Genomic DNA, 18,787 nt, shown 5'->3' with positions numbered 1-18,787 from the left:
ATATTCCGGTATTATGTATGGATTTACAGTTTTCATGGCTTATGTCTAAAAGGTATTCTTGTATCGCGTTTTCTACTGGTACTAAGTGACTGAACATTCCGCATCGAAAAATTGTGCGTTGAATTTCTATTTTGCATTGTATGATTGGGACCGTTCTGAATTCCGCTAATTGTAGTAGCCGTATTGTGGTGTTGGTTATGCTAACGTCTGCATGGTGGAAGTCGCATTCCCCGGTGTCCAGTAAAGAATATGTCGATACGATCGGGTTGGTTGCGCCGCAATCGAATCCGATTATTGCTTGGCTAATTTTGAATGTGCTGATATAAATTAATAGAATTAACTTCATTGTCGGCTCTTTTCCTAGAAAGAAGGCTTATGTTATTTCCTTTGCTGCTAAATGCTTAGTTTGTTCGCATGAACTGTTTTTGGCTTTCCTTTGTAATTGATTGTTATGTTATTGTTATCTCCTATTTTTAGTATTTCATATGGCCCTAGATACCAATCTTTTTCTAATTTTCCCGGTTTGGGTTCTTTGAGTAACCATACTTTGTCTCCGGTTTTAAATTCTACCGATTTAATGAATCTATCGTAGTATTCTTTTGATTTCATTTTTGAGTCTATTAGATTTTCGCGTGCCATACTAGCTATATCTCTCATGTTTTTTATTAGATTTTCCAAGTAATCGTTGTGTGTAGGTAGTTGTTCTGATTTCTTTAGGGGTTCAGTCGAAGGTAGCCTAGCTGGATAAGCGAAAACCAGTTCATGTGGTGTGAATTTATGACTGGAATGAATGCTTGTGTTATAATTGAATTGTGCTAGCTCTAGAAGTTCATCCCATTCACATTTTTTCGTTGAAAAGTTTTTTAAATATTCGCAAAGTGGATGATGTGCTCTTTCTAATGATCCATTTGATTGGGGTGAAAAAGCTGCTGTTTCGATTTTTGAGAATTTAAATCTTTTTGCAACTTGTTTCATTATTTTGCTAATGAAATATGTTCCTCTATCTGTGAGTACTATTTTAGGTGAGCCAAAAGTGCATATAAAGGGTATAGCCGGATAAGATGGTCAAAAGTGCCCCCAAACCAAATTCGACTTGCTATGAACCATTCGATAGGTGATCAAGAAAAACCAGTCTGTGCCAAGTTTCAACCCTGTATGTTATCTGGGAGGGTAGTTACGGGTAAAAATGTAATTGCGAGGTTTTTGGCCAATTTCTCCTATTTAGTGATATTCGAAAATTCTGAAAAAAATCAGAGACATTTCTGTTTGCGAGGTACATATTACAGAATTTTTTCAGATTTTTAAATTGAAAACTGAAGCCGTGAAAAATCAAAAACGTCAAAAAATCCTGAAAAATGGCGATTTTGTATTGAAGGAGATGAGGTCCTACGATCATATTTTTTTTATAAGTGTATATTATTGATACTATCATCCTCAATTTTTTTCAGATTTTTTGGAGAGGTGCGCCATAGTTAAAAAAATTAAAAACCGATTTTTTCGCTGTTTTTTGCGTGTTAGAGTTACTTATTCGACGAATTTTCGTCTGTTATTTATCACATACATGGTATATACACTGTTCAATGTTTTTACATGCAGTGGAATAGAATAGGAATTAAACTAAATAAACATAATTGGTAAAAGTACGTTACGTCCGGCATATTTCAAAAGATTAAAGGTATTTTCAACGGTATCGGTGGTCCAGTGGTAAAGCGTCTGACTGCTAAACCGCTGGAAACTTCTTTTCGTAGGTTCGAGTCCACTCAAACTCAATTTTTTTTTTTTTGGAAATACATTTTTTCAAACTTCTACCTATATGATAATCATTAATATACTTGAGATACAGGGTTGAAACTTGGCACAGACTGGTTTTTTTTTATCACCTATCGAATGGTTCATAGCAAGTCGAATTTGGTTTGGGGGCACTTTTGACCATCTTATCCGGCTATACCCTTTGTGTTACAATTCGTTGTACAAAATCGTACACGTATTATAATTGTCAATGACAGTTATGGTTTACACGTCCCGACCTACTGCCTCTAGATCTCTATCAGTCGTTCTCTCGTCTAAAAAACATTTAGTTGTACACTGAGTTGAATTGAACTTGTCGCAGTGAAGTTGGCTACAAATTCACTAACGCATTCACGCCGCGTCGGTGAGTGAATGCGTGGCCAACTTCACTGCGACAAGTTCAATGCAACTCAGCGTATGTCAGTGTACAAAACATATTCCCTTTACGATTTTACCACTCATCGTCAGTTGGCCTCCTAGGTTATCTGACCTAACACCTCTGGATTTATATTTATGGGGTCACGCAAAAGAGTTGATCTATAAAAATACGATAAAAAATGCATTTACTATTATTTCCAATACATTTTGAATATTTGAAAGAGTTCGGCAATCACTTATTTGACGAATAGAAGCGTGCATTCTTGCAGAGGGAGGAATTTTCAAACATCTCTTATAACTGCCACAATAAACCATAAATATCTTTAAAAGCATGTATCTTTTTAATAAAGCATTTTCGGACATAAGCTTATATGAACTTTTTTCATCTATTTGACCTGAGTAATACGTAATTTAAGTTTGGTCCCAATTGTTTTGGACACCCTGTATGTCATCGGTACTATACCACGTTATCGTCGTATATCATGGTCATTTATGATACATGCAGCGGTAATTATATGACTGCAGCATGGTGTAGTATCTGCAAAAATACTGCATGCTATGGAGTATGTGTAGTCATATACCATGGTATAGTTACCGTGAAGAGAAAAGAGCATTGCTCCATTCATTTAACTCACTCTTACATTGGCTTTAGTTAGTGGTAGGAGTTTCTCCCTCTACACTTTCTCTTAACGGAAGGAAACCTACGTTGCATGCAAATGTACAACTGCATTTATCTACACATTTGTAGCAGATACGTGTACTTGCTAAGCTCAGCCAAATGAATACAAAATATAAATTAAAATGATCTCAAGTTATTTTAATACGAGATGATTAATGCTTGGTCCCTATATTCCTAGATCCATGTTGCTAGTTAAATCAATACAGACAACTGAAATTTTTATCAAACGTTGCCAGCTAATTTGCCTTTGCAAATTCTTTGTTTATCATTAGGCAGCGCACACGCAAGGAAGTAGTCATATCAAAACTTGGACAGACGGTATATACAGGGTATATACAGGGTGTCTTGTTTAAGTTGAATATTTAAATTATTTTCACTGCTATCGAAAATAAGAAAAAAACTGGGAGAAGTTTATATAATTTGAAGGGATGCATTTGGCGAGGATTAAAAAAATGATTTTGAGATTATTTTGAATGTGATTTTAAGGTCACTGGGTTCGTTTATATAATGCGACATTGTAGTGGTCATTTTAAAATCATAAGTCATTGCGACGTCATTGGGGTTTATTTTTATTACTGCCAGATATGCATACACCTTAAAACCATATAAACTCCTGTTAGTTTGTTTTTGTTTTTTCAACAGCAGGGAAAATAATTTAAGTGGTGCAGTAAAACCAGACACTTTGTATATAAAGACATATGTGTACAAAATTACGTTGCCTTTTACATTAAATAACTAATTATGAACCCTGTGTCACTGTGAATTTTCATTGTTTTATTTAAATAACTTTTTTTAGACTGTTCGGAAATGGTAGAAAAAGCAACATGAATTAATCAAAAACACAAGTATTATGTTACCAACTAATTATAAGTAATTCTTTTTAATTGGAATTATCTATTGATACTCTTTCAATGCAATGATATTTCAAAATTTGCAGTTTGGTAATTTATATCATTACGGACAATTTTTTCAGAATTTCACAAGAAAAATAATAAATATTTTGCAATCTTATAGGCTTTACATTTATTCCAATTATAGTATATAGGGTTAATTTTGTTTATATCCCATTCAAAGCAGTGTCGATAAAAAAAATAGGAAAATACTACTTACAAGTAGAAGCTAAATAGGAATGACAGCAACATTCCCGTAGCCTTGTGTACTCAGCACAGTCTTTGGCCCGTACTTTACATTCTTCTGGTCCGACGTGACAAGCGTGTTCGACGAAGGGAAACACCTCTAAAACAATAGTTTGATAAATATAAGGTGTTCCAAAAATAATGTACAACCCGAAAACTGTAGATTCTCTATGCGATCACATTGCAACTACGAATTTAAAGCAAATTGGGTTTGGGTTAGGTTAGGTTAGATTTTTTTGAGTTATCAACTCTCTATTCATTCCCTTCCATTAATTACACTACTTGTTAATGGATATAATTTGAACACAATTTTGCAAATTGCAATTATATGTATATCATGCATATATGTCGAGGGTAAACTTTTTTTCTTATAACAAATAACTTTTTAACAAACAATGAACGACGATTAAGTTATAAAGAAAAGTTACTCAGGGCGACTTCATTGAGCCTGGATCTCAAATTTTTGTTTTGAATCAACTTTAACTTTAAATATTTCAGAATTTATAAAAGACTCCGATTAAATTGTAAGGAAAAGTTACTCAGACTCATGTTCTTGACAACATATGTCAATGTCAAGGTCGTCGGAGCTGGGTCCCCTACACTGCATAATTACCTTGAGATTTAAATGTCCTAATTTAATATTCACAGGGAAGTGCATGTAGAGACGAACATGCATACATAGGTTCTCACTGTCAGCTCAAAAAGGCCGTTGACACTGGTCTTATCGATATTTAACACATTTAGCCCGGGTAACATCATAAGATGCCAAAATACTTAAACCCGAATCCGGGTGACATCATACATATCACGCCTCGCTCAATGCTCAAAGTTTCGGTGAAATGCATCGACTAACCGTTACTTACAGCCGTTGGGTGTAAAATCTTACATTAATCGTACGATAATAGTTTAAGAATTATACGGAGAGTTAAGGATCTATAGCTCAACCATTACAGCTTCCTCCAGGAACGTCTTAAGAGCTGGACAAAGTGCTAGTATCAGTGAATACGTGATAGCTTAATTTTTAACTTCAAATTTATATTCGAAAAACGAAATCGCAAATTGCAAAATGGTAAAGTCTATTCGTTTCTTCATGCACAGTCTGAAATGTTTTGGCTGTACATAACTTTTGAGACATTTTGTATAGGGTAGCAGTTTAACATTAGAACTACCAAACCAGTCAAAATGACTGGTTTCTAGTTTCTTATTTTAATTTATAAATTTTATCGAGGTATTTTTGTTAAAATGAATATTGGCTATCATCGAGATAAAGAATGGATGTATACATATATTAAATTCTGTTTCATCCTTTATTTATTTATGTAAGACTCGGATAAAAAATACAATTTATTGATGAATGTTAGGCTTACAATGGTCGCCACAATACTGGCTTTCCGGCATTCCGGAAGCCACGCCACATTCGGTACGCAATTAAACAAATGACTGTCGAAGGCACTACCGTGCCTATAAAATAATACATAGGGCGACAGAACCCGATTACATTTACTTTTCTACATTATTTTTAACTGAAACATAAGTGTGTATTAAACGTCGGTGGTTCTAGTGTTAAACAAATGAACAAAAGATAATAATAAAGTACTATTGAAAAACATTAAACTTGAATAGATTAAGGTACATAAAATTTAATAAATAAATACCTTTAAGGGGAAACTTACGAAAGGCCTCATCACCCCCGGACAACCAAACTTCGGATTTATAGTAATTGAGGGGTGAGAAATCGAATGAGACCATTTTCAGAACTGGCAAATAAACCGTTCTCGAGATATACAGGGTATTCTAAAAGTGCGGAAACCCCCTATTATCTTGATAAGAACGCATTTCCACGCAAAATGACTAACTTAACCCTAACCCTAACCCTAACCTTAACCTAGGTTAGGTTAGTCATTTTCCGTGAAAATGCGTTCTTATCGAGGTAATAGGGGGTTTCCGAACTTTTAGAATACCCTGTATATCTCGAGAACGGTTTATTTGCCAGTTCTGAAAATGGTCTCATTCGATTTCTCGTCCCTCAATTACTATAAATCCGAAGTTTGGTTGTCCTGGGGTGATGGGGCCTTTCGGAAGTATATCCCAAAATGCTTACGTCACGGATCATCATGTTTCTTTGTACGTTCATCTTAGTTCAAATTTACGAGCTTATGCGTTTTTGTAGACGAAATCTACTTTTTTACAATTTCAAAAAAACAACTCTATACGTCGGTTGCTATAGTCTTCCTAAATATGAATCACAGTTTCACTGCTATTTCGCTAGAGACGCTACTATCACTTCTGATGATCTTCAACGTAAGGTAATGCGTTACGAATGTTCTTCTGCGTTGACTCCAACAGTGTGAATGTAGTGCTAAGTTTAGTGTTTAAGTACATTAAGAAAGAAGGGGTGGCTGATTCATAGTGAAACGCGCATCATGGCAAGAAAAATCGTACTGAAGTGTGAGGAGGAAGCAGCGAAAAGAGAACTTTTGCATGCTATCGACAAGCCACAAATCCATGTCTGTCAATCTAAATGATCGGCAGAATTACGAACGAAAGTTTCTTTGAAAATGAAACTTTGCCATCGCCAGGAAAAAAACAGAAAAAGGCCACTGAAAACAATTGCGACAACAGCTTGTCATACAATGAAAAGTGATTTAAAATACGATTCCCAATTAGTTGTATACAGAGATTAGTAAACGGAGAATGACGGTAAACAGCGTTTCAACTATTAATGTTTCTTACGGTGAATCGAAACAGAAAACCAAAACTGGACCTGGCGCGATAATTCAAAACGCAAGAACTTGTCTACATCTACAATAAAGCACAGCATCCATGGACTTCAATTACACGTCTGTGTCTGCTAAGATGAGAAGGTGGTACTTTGTTACGAGCTCTTTCACAGTGGAACAGTAAAAAACAGCACTTTAATTATCTAACCAAGACCTTTCGAAAGAAGACTTCAATTCGTGCAATGAAACGACGTAAAAGCATTTTTATCCGTAACAATACGATGCCCTATGTTACCTCTCCAGTTAACAGAATACTGCTCGAACTTGAATAGGGAATTCCTGTCCTACCCAGCTTACTCTTTTTACAACTGGCCATCGAATTACCATCAGTTTTGGCCGATGTATTACGGCTTTTCTCATGTACAATTTCGAAATGAAAATGAAATTCGTAAATAAAGCCGTAGTTTTGTCGCCTCCGTAACGAGAAACTTTTTCGCGTAGTGAAATTGATGGCATTTTATGCTAATAAATTTATCTTTTAAAAGTAATGAAAGATTTTGTTTACATAGCTGATAATTTCGCTTGACTTTAGTCTGGCCCAATTAACAAAATCACCCTGTATAGTAATTCGGCTAATAGCATTCCACTAACTGTCCCTTCTACTAATGTTTAATTGCTTATGTGATAGCAGCTGATTACCGCCACGGACGTGTAGGTATACGTAGAATTCACTGTAATAGTAGCAACTTTATTTTGCAAATATCTCGAAAACAAAAGCCGAATTGCTTAAAGTTGCTTAGAATCATCGTCCCAACAAAATATTAAAAAATGGGCGAAATCGGTGGGGTAGATGAGATAATTACCAAAATTTAATATAAACATGTCTCCTACTTGACCTTGTTTCAAAGTTATAGCTACTTTTGTGTTTCAATAATCTATGCAAGTGTTCATCTTTATAGAGGGTGTGGCATTTAACAAACATCGCCTCAATAATTCGATTGCTATTAGTGATAGAAAAAAATGTGCCAGACAAAACTTGCTTGGTTTCGAGAGTGGCATAATCTTATGGTAATAGACACGGTAGTTTTTTTATAAGTGGACGCGTAGAGCGCGCGCTCTCATTTTCTCAAAGGAAAATGTTGTTCAGCATCACCTCAGCTACCATCCCTTCTCGGGACCAACGCGAGTTCTAAAACATCCTGCATTCAGTGATTATCTAGCTAAGAGGGCAGTGGTGCTCGCATATCTGCGAATGAAGGGTGCGAGCACAGGGCGTTCCTGATGGAAAATTATACAGAACGGTCCACACAATTGTTACAAGGCATAGCCTTGTTTCTCAGTGCAATTAGAAAAAGATGCCAGAGGAACAGGGTGAATAGTTCAAAAAGTACTACGTTTATAGAATTATGTACTACTTTCAGATGCAACGATGCGTACTCAATTAACAAGTACATTACCCGACTAGTCACGCGATATCGCGTGTACGACGGCGAATGTGTTAGTGAACATATGAAAAAACTCCAGAAAATAAAATTACTTTGTTTCAAGAGGCACGTGCAATGGCAGACAAAACTTTTTTTCTGAAGATCACTTTTCCTAATATTTCAGTCGTTGTAAATCTATTTTTCAGAACATTCATTTAAAAATTAGATCAAATAGAAAACGCTGACTGAAAATGGAAAATGTCACTTGATACTTTTTAATTTCAAGGTTGCTTATTGTGTTATAAATTCTGCTTAACTTTCTGAGGCACGGAATTTGAGAACAAATATAATTTTATTCTTGTTTCAATTATTAGAGATGTACAATTATATAGAATAAATAAAAAAAAAATATTTTGAAACTGAACTAAATAAGTGAGACCTTATTAACTGAATAACCTCTGTGCTTCAAGTAATTTTAAGTTTTTGAGCTGGTGTAAAAAGTTAAGTACTTTTAAACTCATCATCTTTCAAAAATTGATGAATTTAATTAATTTGAAAAATTTAAAAATCTTATGGTTCAGCAAACTAATCGACACGAATTTATGTATTCGACACATGCGGGTGAAGCGTGCAACAATGCAACTCTATTGCTACAATCATTATTATTCAGATAGATAAGCGGTTCTCAACCAGTAGTATATGTATACATGCGTATCCTTGGTGATAGACGGAAAGCATCTGTGTAGTAACTGTATAATTGCAAGCAAAAAGTATTGAAAATACAGTAATTCAAACTGTTATTTAGAGGAGATAATTAATATTTGAAGAATTGTTTTATTTTATGGTTATACATACAAGAATATTGAAAATATTTATTTGAAATGTACAAACTGGTATTATTAATTGAAATAATAATTTTCTTAAGATGTATTAGAAATAATTATTCGAAACAACTTTTCATACTTTTATATTTACATTTTAAATATTATACAAGTAAGTAATTTAAAAAGTGTACAGAAAACTGATAAATGTCAAGAAATATCCACAGTAATCTGACAAAGACAATTTTATTCATATACAAAAATAAACAATGCATTAGGTATAATATTATGAGAGTAATACTTGGTTAAATATTTTATTCCACGTATAATCAAAGAAATATTTATTTGAAACAACCATTTCAAATTCCTCTTGAAAAATATATATTGCATATAGATATTTGTAAAATCAAATAAATGTTATATCTATTTGAAATATTTCTTCCCTGCGTTTATTCGTCTGGCGATAAAATATCTACATATGTATAGTATCAAGAGATTATAGGTACTAATTAAAAATTTAATCAAGTGGATTTATTTTTAGATTTTTACGATTGATAGTTGTAAACAGAATTCTGATAAAAAGCATGCGTCGTATACGGAGAGTGTTTCCTTGACAGATGTATTGATCCTCTTGTGTGAGTCAGCTAATATATCCACCCCATCTGAACCTTAATATGTATAGGAATAAGAAGAATGGATCGTTACATCATTCGATAATTTTTGAACATGTGGTTATCCTCCCTTTCAACTACATAGCTTTTTACATTTTTATATTTGTTAATAAACTAGGTACATATACGTATAACTGCTCGTGCAGTGAGTAGAGTACATTCTATTGAAATGGTAAAAAATACCACGACAAATTTTGAATAGCGCAAAGAAATATAATAAAATAATTTTTAACAAAAAATACAACCGACTTCGAAATGTACTTAAAAATATGAAATAATTTCTACTTCATTTATACAAATACCCAATAGCTATTAATAAAACCTATTTACTCGTTAAATAGTATACTAAATACATTTCAACCTTTTCGGAGGCGGCGCAAAATTAAAAATACCCGAATATACGATGCTGCCAATAACAATTTGATAGGTTGCCGACGCCTGAACTAGGATCTTCCGAGTAGAAGAAAAGTTTTTAATTTTACGCCGCCTCCGAAAAGGTTGAAATGTATTTAGTATACTATTTAACGAGTAAATAGGTTTTATTAATAGCTGTTGGGTATTTGTATAAATGAAGTAGAAGTATACATATGTACAGTAAAAGTTGGATATGTATATGCAACAGAGATTGGGACCCAGACCAAAGAATAGGTATAATAAGAGGCGACACTCTGAGAGAGAAACTACTTGTAGAGAGCGACAAAGTGGTACAACCCATTTAAAGGTCCATTCGGCAATATTCGTTTTCGGCTGTGAACAGTCGCGAACGCGCGACCAGTTTGTACTGTGGATTTTACGTACATACCCTATTTTGTGGAAACTTCTTTGTCAGAATGCTCCAAAAAGCAAGAGTTTATGGCATTTCAGACCGTCATAAACCAGGAATTCTATTTTATTTCGCACCCATGTAGGTAAAAATATGTATCATTCATGTAGAAATGTGACTGGTTTTATTCATCATTGTAACAATTTTCCTCTAGAATATTTATTAAAGTTATTTATTAGATTAAAAATTTATTATACACTTAAATATAGTAATAGGGATTTTAAAACTTGCATTAAAAAAGATAAGAGACTTCATATTGTATTAAACTTGTAAATATTTTAATGTCTTCAAATATATTATCCGAAACCTTCCCTCATCCTATTGTATAATTGTGTAATTTATGTTCAAATATATTTTCTAATATTATCATTTTATTATATTTCTTACTTTCCCACTTTTCAATTATGTAAAATTAATGTAAATACTTCGATTAATAATATACAGAAAAATGACGATGCAAAAAGATTTCTAGTTATAAAAGATTGTTATGAAAAGAAAGTATTACATCCAATTCATTCAAACTTCCCGCTCGTTGATACAACCCATTTAAAGGGACAGCGAATCATCGACATCAAAGGTACCGTCGGGAGTGTCGCCTCTTGTTATACCTTCTCTTTGTCCAGACGTTGCATATATCCAGCCGAGGTGTCGAATCTTGGGTTACACGCGACAACCAGCCAAGCGTGGACGTAGAAAGAGACAAACAGTGAAGGAAAGAGAGAGGTCCAATGATCAAAGGAAAGAGCCGAAATTTATCGGTGTGACTAAACTAATTCAATCATAAAACTTTTTTATTTTTGACTTTTTTGCTTGGCGAAAAGCAAAAGAGGGTTGGAAATGAAAACCAGCCGCGGTGTCAGTTCTGCTTTCAAACGTTGCATATATCCAGCCGAGGTGTCGATTCTGAGCATTTAAACGTTGCATATATCCAGCCGAGGTGTCGATTATGGGCATTTAATGTTGCATATATCCAGCCGAGGTGTCGATTCTACGTTCGTACACATCATTTAGGCAGACCGTACACCAAAGATGCATCAAACACGCAACATGCAACATGCGACATGTCGTTTTACAGTAAAAGCTGGATATATGCAACAAAAGTTTGGCTGGATATATGCAACATCGCTATCCCCTCCACTTGTGGGGATCCCCCTAAGCCGAACCGAGCCGCTCGGCGAGGAAACCGTGTAATATGATCCGACCGTAATATCGGTGTGGCTAATACTAATTGAACGATAAAACTTTTTTATTTTTAACTTTTTCTTAATGAAACTTTTACTAACACATTTGTGAGATTTTTCTGATTAAAATGGTACCAAACACGATATGATTTGAATTACATTTATTTATTAAAATAATAATGAAACTGTACATATGTATAAGGCATGCCGTATACCAAAGATACATCAAACACGCAACATACAACATGCAACACGTCGCATGTTGTGTATGAACGGAGAATAGGTATCGCGGCACGGTACAAACGATTTGTACGAACGTAGAATAGGTATCGCGGCACGGTACAAACGATTTGTACGGACGCAGAATCGACACCAAGACTGGATATATGCAACGTTTAAATGCCCAGAATCGACACCTCGGCTGGATATATGGAACATTAAATACCCAGAATCGACACCTCGACTGGATATATGCAACGTCTGGGTCCCAATGTTTGTTGCATATACAGTAAAACTTGGATAAATGCAACGAAAGAATGCTTGGATAAGTGCAACATCGCTATCCCCTCCACTTAGGGGGATCCCCCTAGACGAACCGAGCCGCTCGACGAGAAAACCGTGTAATATGATCCGAATGTAATATCGGTGTGACTAATACTAATTGAACGATAAACTTGTTTTATTTTTAACTTTTTCTTAATGAAACTTTTACTAACGCATTTGTGAGATTTTTCTGATTAAAATGACACCAAACATGATATAGTTTGAATTATATTTATAAACAATAGTAATAGAATAAACAACATAGAATTGACATCACGACTGAATATAAATGATGTCGGCTGAATACAAAAGATGTGTACGGACACAGAATCGGCATGTCAGCTGAATACAAAACATGTGTACGGACACAGAATCGGCACGTCGACTGAATACAAAACATGTGTACGGACGCAGAATCGACACCACGCTTGCATAAATACAACATTAAATGCCCAGAATCGACACCTCGCTTGGATAAATGCAACATTAAATGCCCAGAATCGACACCTCGCTTCGATAAATGCAACATTAATTGCCCTGAATCGCCACCTTGCCTGGATAAATGAAACCTTTGAAACCAGAGCCGACACCGCGACTGGTTTTGATTTCGATCTCTGTTGCTTTTCGCCAACATTTAACATCAAGTTTAGCAAGTAATTATAATTCAAACTATATCGTGTTTGGTATCATTTTAATAAGAAAAATGTCACCAATCCGCTGGTAAAAGTTTCATTAAAAACAAGTCAAAAATAAAAAAGTTTTATAGTTGAATTAGTATTAGTCACACCGATACGTTTCGGCTCTTTCCTTTCATCATCGGACCTCTCTCTTTCTGCCACTGTCTGTCCCTTTCTACGTTCACGCTTGGCTGGTCGTCGCGTGTAACCCGAGATTCGACACCTCGCTTGGATAAATGCAACCACTGGGTCCCAATCTTGGTTGCATTTATCCAGGTTTTACTGTATCCAGCTTTTACTGTATTTCTTTTTGTGTGGAACTGCGTATTGTTCGTGACTTCGGGTCATCGGCCACACGCGCGTTCCTTCGAGAATCGGCGATCGAACTCTCTATCGCCGTTCCATAAACAAAACATCCGCGACTCTTAGAATTCGTCGCACCTCAAGTATCAACCACCGCCGGCCCAAGTCCGATGACAGACATATGGCTCGGGGTATCGATAATCTAAAGAATCCTAAGAAATCCTTGAAACTCAGGTCAAAGCCCAAAATGCATTGACCCTGACACGTGTCAACCCTTGAACACGTGCTGACGCTAACATACTCTAGTAGTATGGGGGTATGATCGGAGCTCAGTTCCGAGTTTGGCGATATTTTAAAGTACATCCTGCTGATGTTTTTGGTTATAGCAAAGTCTATGAGGTCAGGTGTCTTTTCGAGGGCTGTTGGCTAGTAAGTGGGCTCGCCAGTCGATATTGGTGTTAATGACAGCTTTTCTATGGTGCACAACAGGGTTCTACTCCTGGGTGATGATCTTTTGGATCCCCATTGCCTAGGTTCTCATACTGTTTCATAGTGAGCTTGTGCTTTGGGGGTGAATAGATAGCTAATATATATTTGTATTTCTCCGTTTGTGGTTTCTATTGTTATCGTTGTTGCTTGCAGGTAGTCGTGTTTGGTGTTGCTATGGAGATGGTGTTTAATACTATTTCTTATAATGATAGCGGTACCTCCGTATGCTTTCCCTGATGAATGTTTGGTATCATATATTGTACTATGTGGGATTTTAACGTAGTTTCTTGTTGTAAAGTGAGTTTCTTGTTGTGAACTATCATGAATGTTATTTGCTGGGTTTGTTGCTGCAACAGTGTAGTTTGTGTTGCTAGCATATTGGTTATGAGTTCTGTGTTTTTAATTGATTGGATTAGAAGGTGTTTTATCTCTGAGTATTCTGTTTTATTGAGGTAATTTGGGTGAGTGGAGGAAATTTGGTTGTGATTTTGTCGGTCTACGTTATGTTCCGCGGTTACTTGCGCATATGTTCTATTGCTTGTGCCCAAGAGTTGGGCATGATTAGATGTGGGAGTTGGTGACGATTTGTATGCTTCGCTGTTTGGCAAAGAATTGTTATTTGTTTTTGTTGGGGTTTGTTCAGTTCTTTTCCTTCACGTGGGGTATAGTTTTAACCGCAGCTGTTTCCGCACTATGCAGCCTTTGTAGTTTGCAGGATGTTTATCTTGGCAATTGCTACACTTTACGTTTTCGATTTTACCTTGCTTTGAACACAATGTCGTTAGTTGATTACCTGCACACTTGACACAGACTGGGGGTCTGTTACAGTAGTTTTTCGTGTAACCGTAAATTTGACAGCGGTGGCATTGCGGTATGTCACGTTTCGATCTTGGCGGTTCGAATCTAATCATAGTGTTTAATAGTTTTTCTATGTTGTATATATCTTTGTTGTTATTGTTTGGTTCGAGTTCTATTATAAAGAGTGGCAGTAATTGCTTGGTATCGTATTTAACTATATTTTGTATTGTTCTGACAGAGTGGTTGTATTGTTTTAATTCTTCTATGATTTTACTCATATTTGATTTTGGGTGAATTCCACCGAGTATTACTTTATAACTACGATCTGTTTTTGTTTGGTAAGCGTAAAAGTTTGCATTTTTGCTTTTTAAAGCGTCCACTATTTTTCTATAAAGTTCTGACGACTTTAACTGAATTTTTATTTGATTGTCTTTTAATTGTTTTAAGATGTAGTTGTTGTTGCCTGCTTGTTGCTCTAGCAACTCCGTTAACATCTCTATAATTTGTACTTGTATGTATATTGGAGGAGGTTTAGCTGTTTCAGTTCTATTGATGGTGTTGGTTGTGCCGATTGGTGTATTGTCTACTGTCAATACGCTGTACGTATTATCAGTAGGAATTTCTTCTAGCCACGAGTTAGTTTGTGAGTGTGAGCAGAGGTCTATTGCAGGATCTAAAGTACCGATGTATGAGTGGATTTTTCTTTTTTTGCTATTATGAGGATGCTATGGTGCGGATTTAGCCGACTTACTTGTGGTCATTTCATCGTTGTTGGTTGTAGAATTTGATAGGTTTTGCAAGGTGTAACTGTCCCCCAGTTTTGAAATTTTTAACTGTATTGGTGCCATTTCTGGTTCGGTTTCTGTGCTGGTGTGGGTACAATGAGTTGCGTTGATTCTGTTGCGGCGTGTATTCACGCCGGAGAGCCGATGGGCGAGGGACACGCGAAGGAAGGACTGCAGCCAATCGGCTGCCGGCGTGTGTATGTGTTAGTACCACACGCCGCAACAGAATCAACGCAACTCAATGTACACAGACACGGAATCGCACCAAGACAGCCTAAGCAGCTGCTTTGTGTACACTTAGGTTTGAACTATATTGATATCTAACTATGTTTACAACTTGCGAGCAGTACGAACAAACGTCTTGCCTGTTCAAAAGCATAGCGAAGACTGAATTTATTAAATAAATTTATTTTATGAAACATTTTGACATTGGCACATTTATAGAAATGTCGTTATAGTAATTTCTAAAAAGAATACACAATTGTTTATAAAGTTAATAATGAGTTCAACTTATTTTTATTAAAATATGATATTGACACTTCTTGAACCAAGCCATAGATTTACAAAAGTACGATATTTTCTACAGTTTTTGAAATTCCATGTAGAATGTTATTTTTACATATACTGTACATAAAGATCATTGCAATATTTCGCTAAAAAGAAGAAGAAGAAAAATATTACAATGTTTTATGTTTATATTATAGATAAATCTGGTAGATAGAATTATAGATTTTGTTTTACATAATCTTAAAAACTTTCAACATTATATCATTTTTCTTTGAATAAATTTCTAAAATAAAAGAATATCCTTTATTGTATAAAACTACATTTTTTCAAGATTAAAGAAAATCATGCAACGAAGGATCGCTGTTGCAGTGTTAGAATTTTAAGATAAATCTATTCAGAAGTGTAGAAAATATTAAGTTTTTACACTTAAAGTAGCCAACTGAGAAATGTTATTTTTGAAATTATCCGTTTTTAATTGTAATGCATATGTAGAAATACGACATGTAGCACGCACCAGATTTAAGTGATTTCGATTACATTTTCCGATTCACATTACACGAATTATTATTATTCTGTCGGACGATTCTGCGACTTCCATGACAGTATTGTAGTATTATCGTAGTTTAAACGTTCAATAATGTGTTATACAATTGTATCGCAGCAATATTTTGCGCAGGCAATTCGCCACGCACGAATTCACTACCTTCACGCGATCATCGTTTTTCAGTAGATTTCTATCGCAAATAAACAAAGAACATGTCTAATATAAGTGGAAACAGAATTCAAGGAGATTAGTGAAAAAACAAGGTGATTGTTCTATTTTCTGTTCGTATCCGTTTGAATAAGTTTCTACAAAATTATTTTTCTTAACATTTTTGTTTACAAAGAGATTTTAATAAAAGTTTGGACGTGAAAATATTAATAGGTTGACCGTCATATTAAAGATGGACTTATGTTAGTGTTGGACCTCTAATCATTAGGAATACGAATAATTCATTTTTTAAAGATTATTAATACAAAATAAAATTTCAATTCTTTACTTTATATTATTAGTACAGTTGTAATGCTACTGAATATTTTCATTTTAATTATTCAATTATATTATATTTGAAACGTACTGACGCGTCAATCAACGTGTTAAAGGATTTTATATCTTAATTATAATTACACTTACTGTTAAAACTGCCATCACAGCAACAATGATCACTTATGACGCTTCCATCTTTACAGTAAATCATCTCCGAATCCGTACAAGGTTTGCATCCTGGAATTGGTGCTGTAGAATTTATAAGAATGTTATATTTCAATTTGCTGAATACTTAATACATATGTATATATTCTGGTGTTACCACAATTATTAGTCATTATTTTATTCAAGAAATTAAACTTTTCTTTTTGCATTTTCTGCTAGTGTATTATCTCAAAAACATCATTTCAAGGTATTTTGGATCTAAAAAAGTAATTATCTGACAGTAAGTAATTTTATTTTTCTACATATAACATAAGACGGCAAAGCATATTTTAAACGTCATTTTTTTTTTTGAAAATACATCTTTTAAAATTAGCTGACATGATATATTAAAAACTAATCACACAATTAATTTCCCTTTCCCTTTATGGGCTTACCTAGAACTAACTAATATTTTGGAAATTTTTGTTACTCAAAAAGCAAATACTTATGTTTCCAAAAAAATGAAATTTTTTCCCTTTTTTCCCCAAGAAAACATGAACAATATAAACATCACAAAATATTCCACTAGCTTGAAGCTATGCTATACGTGTTGTATATTCCCTATAAACATACCAGTACACCATAGGAGATTAAGAATATCTTTAGTTGTTTTCTTTCAAACTGTAACATCTCAGATCGTGAAATAAACCGTGGAGAACAATTTTTTTTTAGACACTTCTATACAAATGATGTAACTAGAGATAAAATCTATATTTTTACTTAACAAAAATTTGAAATATTCTTGATACGAATAAGAATAAAGCTATAAAGTTAGATAATTAATAAAAAGCTGAATAATTTGCTTTTAAAAAATTTAAAAAAATGCCTTCTTTAAGGACTGTCACACTGCAGAGACCTCTTAATTACTTTATTTATTGTAGTATATAAACGCAAATAAAGTAGGTATTGTTTTTCCATCGTTCGTAAATTTCCATTGCATACTTCCAATTTTAAAAACTTCCTTCAAAAAATAAAGGGTATCTTAGAAGGAATGATAATCCCTTAGGAGGGGTGGTTGCCGAGATGATTCTAAACAACTTTTTCTTTTACCAAAATGTTGGTTAACGCTTCATTTTTGAGTTACTAACGAAAAACATTGTCCAATTAGAGCGCGCGTAGAGCATGGACTGAATCGCGAGAGTGTTGGCTACTGATTACGTTCGAACCGTGGTCATGAACAAACGTGGCGACATTACGGCGGCACAATTTATGGCTTCATTTTCGAAATATAAGCAATTGGAAATTAGAATATCAACTTACGAAGTACGTGTTCCATTTTCAAATAGCTAACAGTTGAACAAATAGTCCATTCTCTAGTGCCCTGAGTTTGAACGTAATCAATACCCAACACTCTCGCGGTTCAGCCCGCGCTCTAATTTCACACGCTCTGTTTTTCGTTAATGATTTAAAAATGAAGCCTTAATCAACATTTTGGCAAAGGACAAGGTTGTTCAGAATCACCTTGGCAATCACCCCTCCAATGGATTATCACCCTTTCTGGAACACCCTTATAAATGTTTCATGTAGGACGTCTATAGGCGTTTATAGTACATATATGTAAATTCGGTAGTCATCTCACGATAAATAAAACTATAGTCATTCTTATTGTTAGTAGCGAAAGGGTTAAGTGATTGAAATTTATTAGTTTAAGGTTAATCGCTAAGGGATTACTGTATTTGAAAATACTGCAACGAATAATCCGTACGTTCAATCAGAACCTATAATTCTAGAAAATTAGCGTCCTTTTGTTAAATTACTCTGCAACTCCCAGTTATTTCTAGATACTTATTTCAGTTAATGAGTACACTGCATTACCTTCGACTCGAGGTATAT

At 34.7% G+C, this 18,787-nt stretch overlaps 1 protein-coding gene across 5 annotated transcripts in view; it reads right to left on the bottom strand.

Moving 5' to 3' along the window:
* Positions 1 to 220: 220 nt before the first annotated feature.
* The window catches only part of LOC117601301 (uncharacterized), a 30,134-nt gene continuing 11,567 nt past the window's right edge, over positions 221 to 18,787 (bottom strand). Inside the window, exons 3-5 of one of the 5 annotated variants that reach the window (XM_034317915.2) lie at positions 16,898 to 16,999; positions 3,956 to 4,081; positions 221 to 360 (exon numbers count right to left, since the gene is read on the bottom strand). In XM_034317915.2, the coding sequence (XP_034173806.1) occupies positions 359 to 360; positions 3,956 to 4,081; positions 16,898 to 16,999 (230 nt within the window). In that variant the 3' untranslated portion in view covers positions 221 to 358. Of the gene's footprint in view, positions 361 to 2,201; positions 2,326 to 3,871; positions 4,082 to 16,897; positions 17,000 to 18,787 lie in introns of those variants that run through there. The other 4 variants (XM_076688589.1, XM_076688588.1, XM_076688587.1 and 1 more) reach the window with 4 other exon arrangements.

Source organism: Osmia lignaria, chromosome 6, assembly GCF_051020975.1.
Source record: "Osmia lignaria lignaria isolate PbOS001 chromosome 6, iyOsmLign1, whole genome shotgun sequence".
NCBI lineage: Eukaryota > Metazoa > Arthropoda > Insecta > Hymenoptera > Megachilidae > Osmia > Osmia lignaria.
Note: the sequence above shows the minus strand (reverse complement) of the source record. Positions and strands in the feature narration are given on the sequence as shown.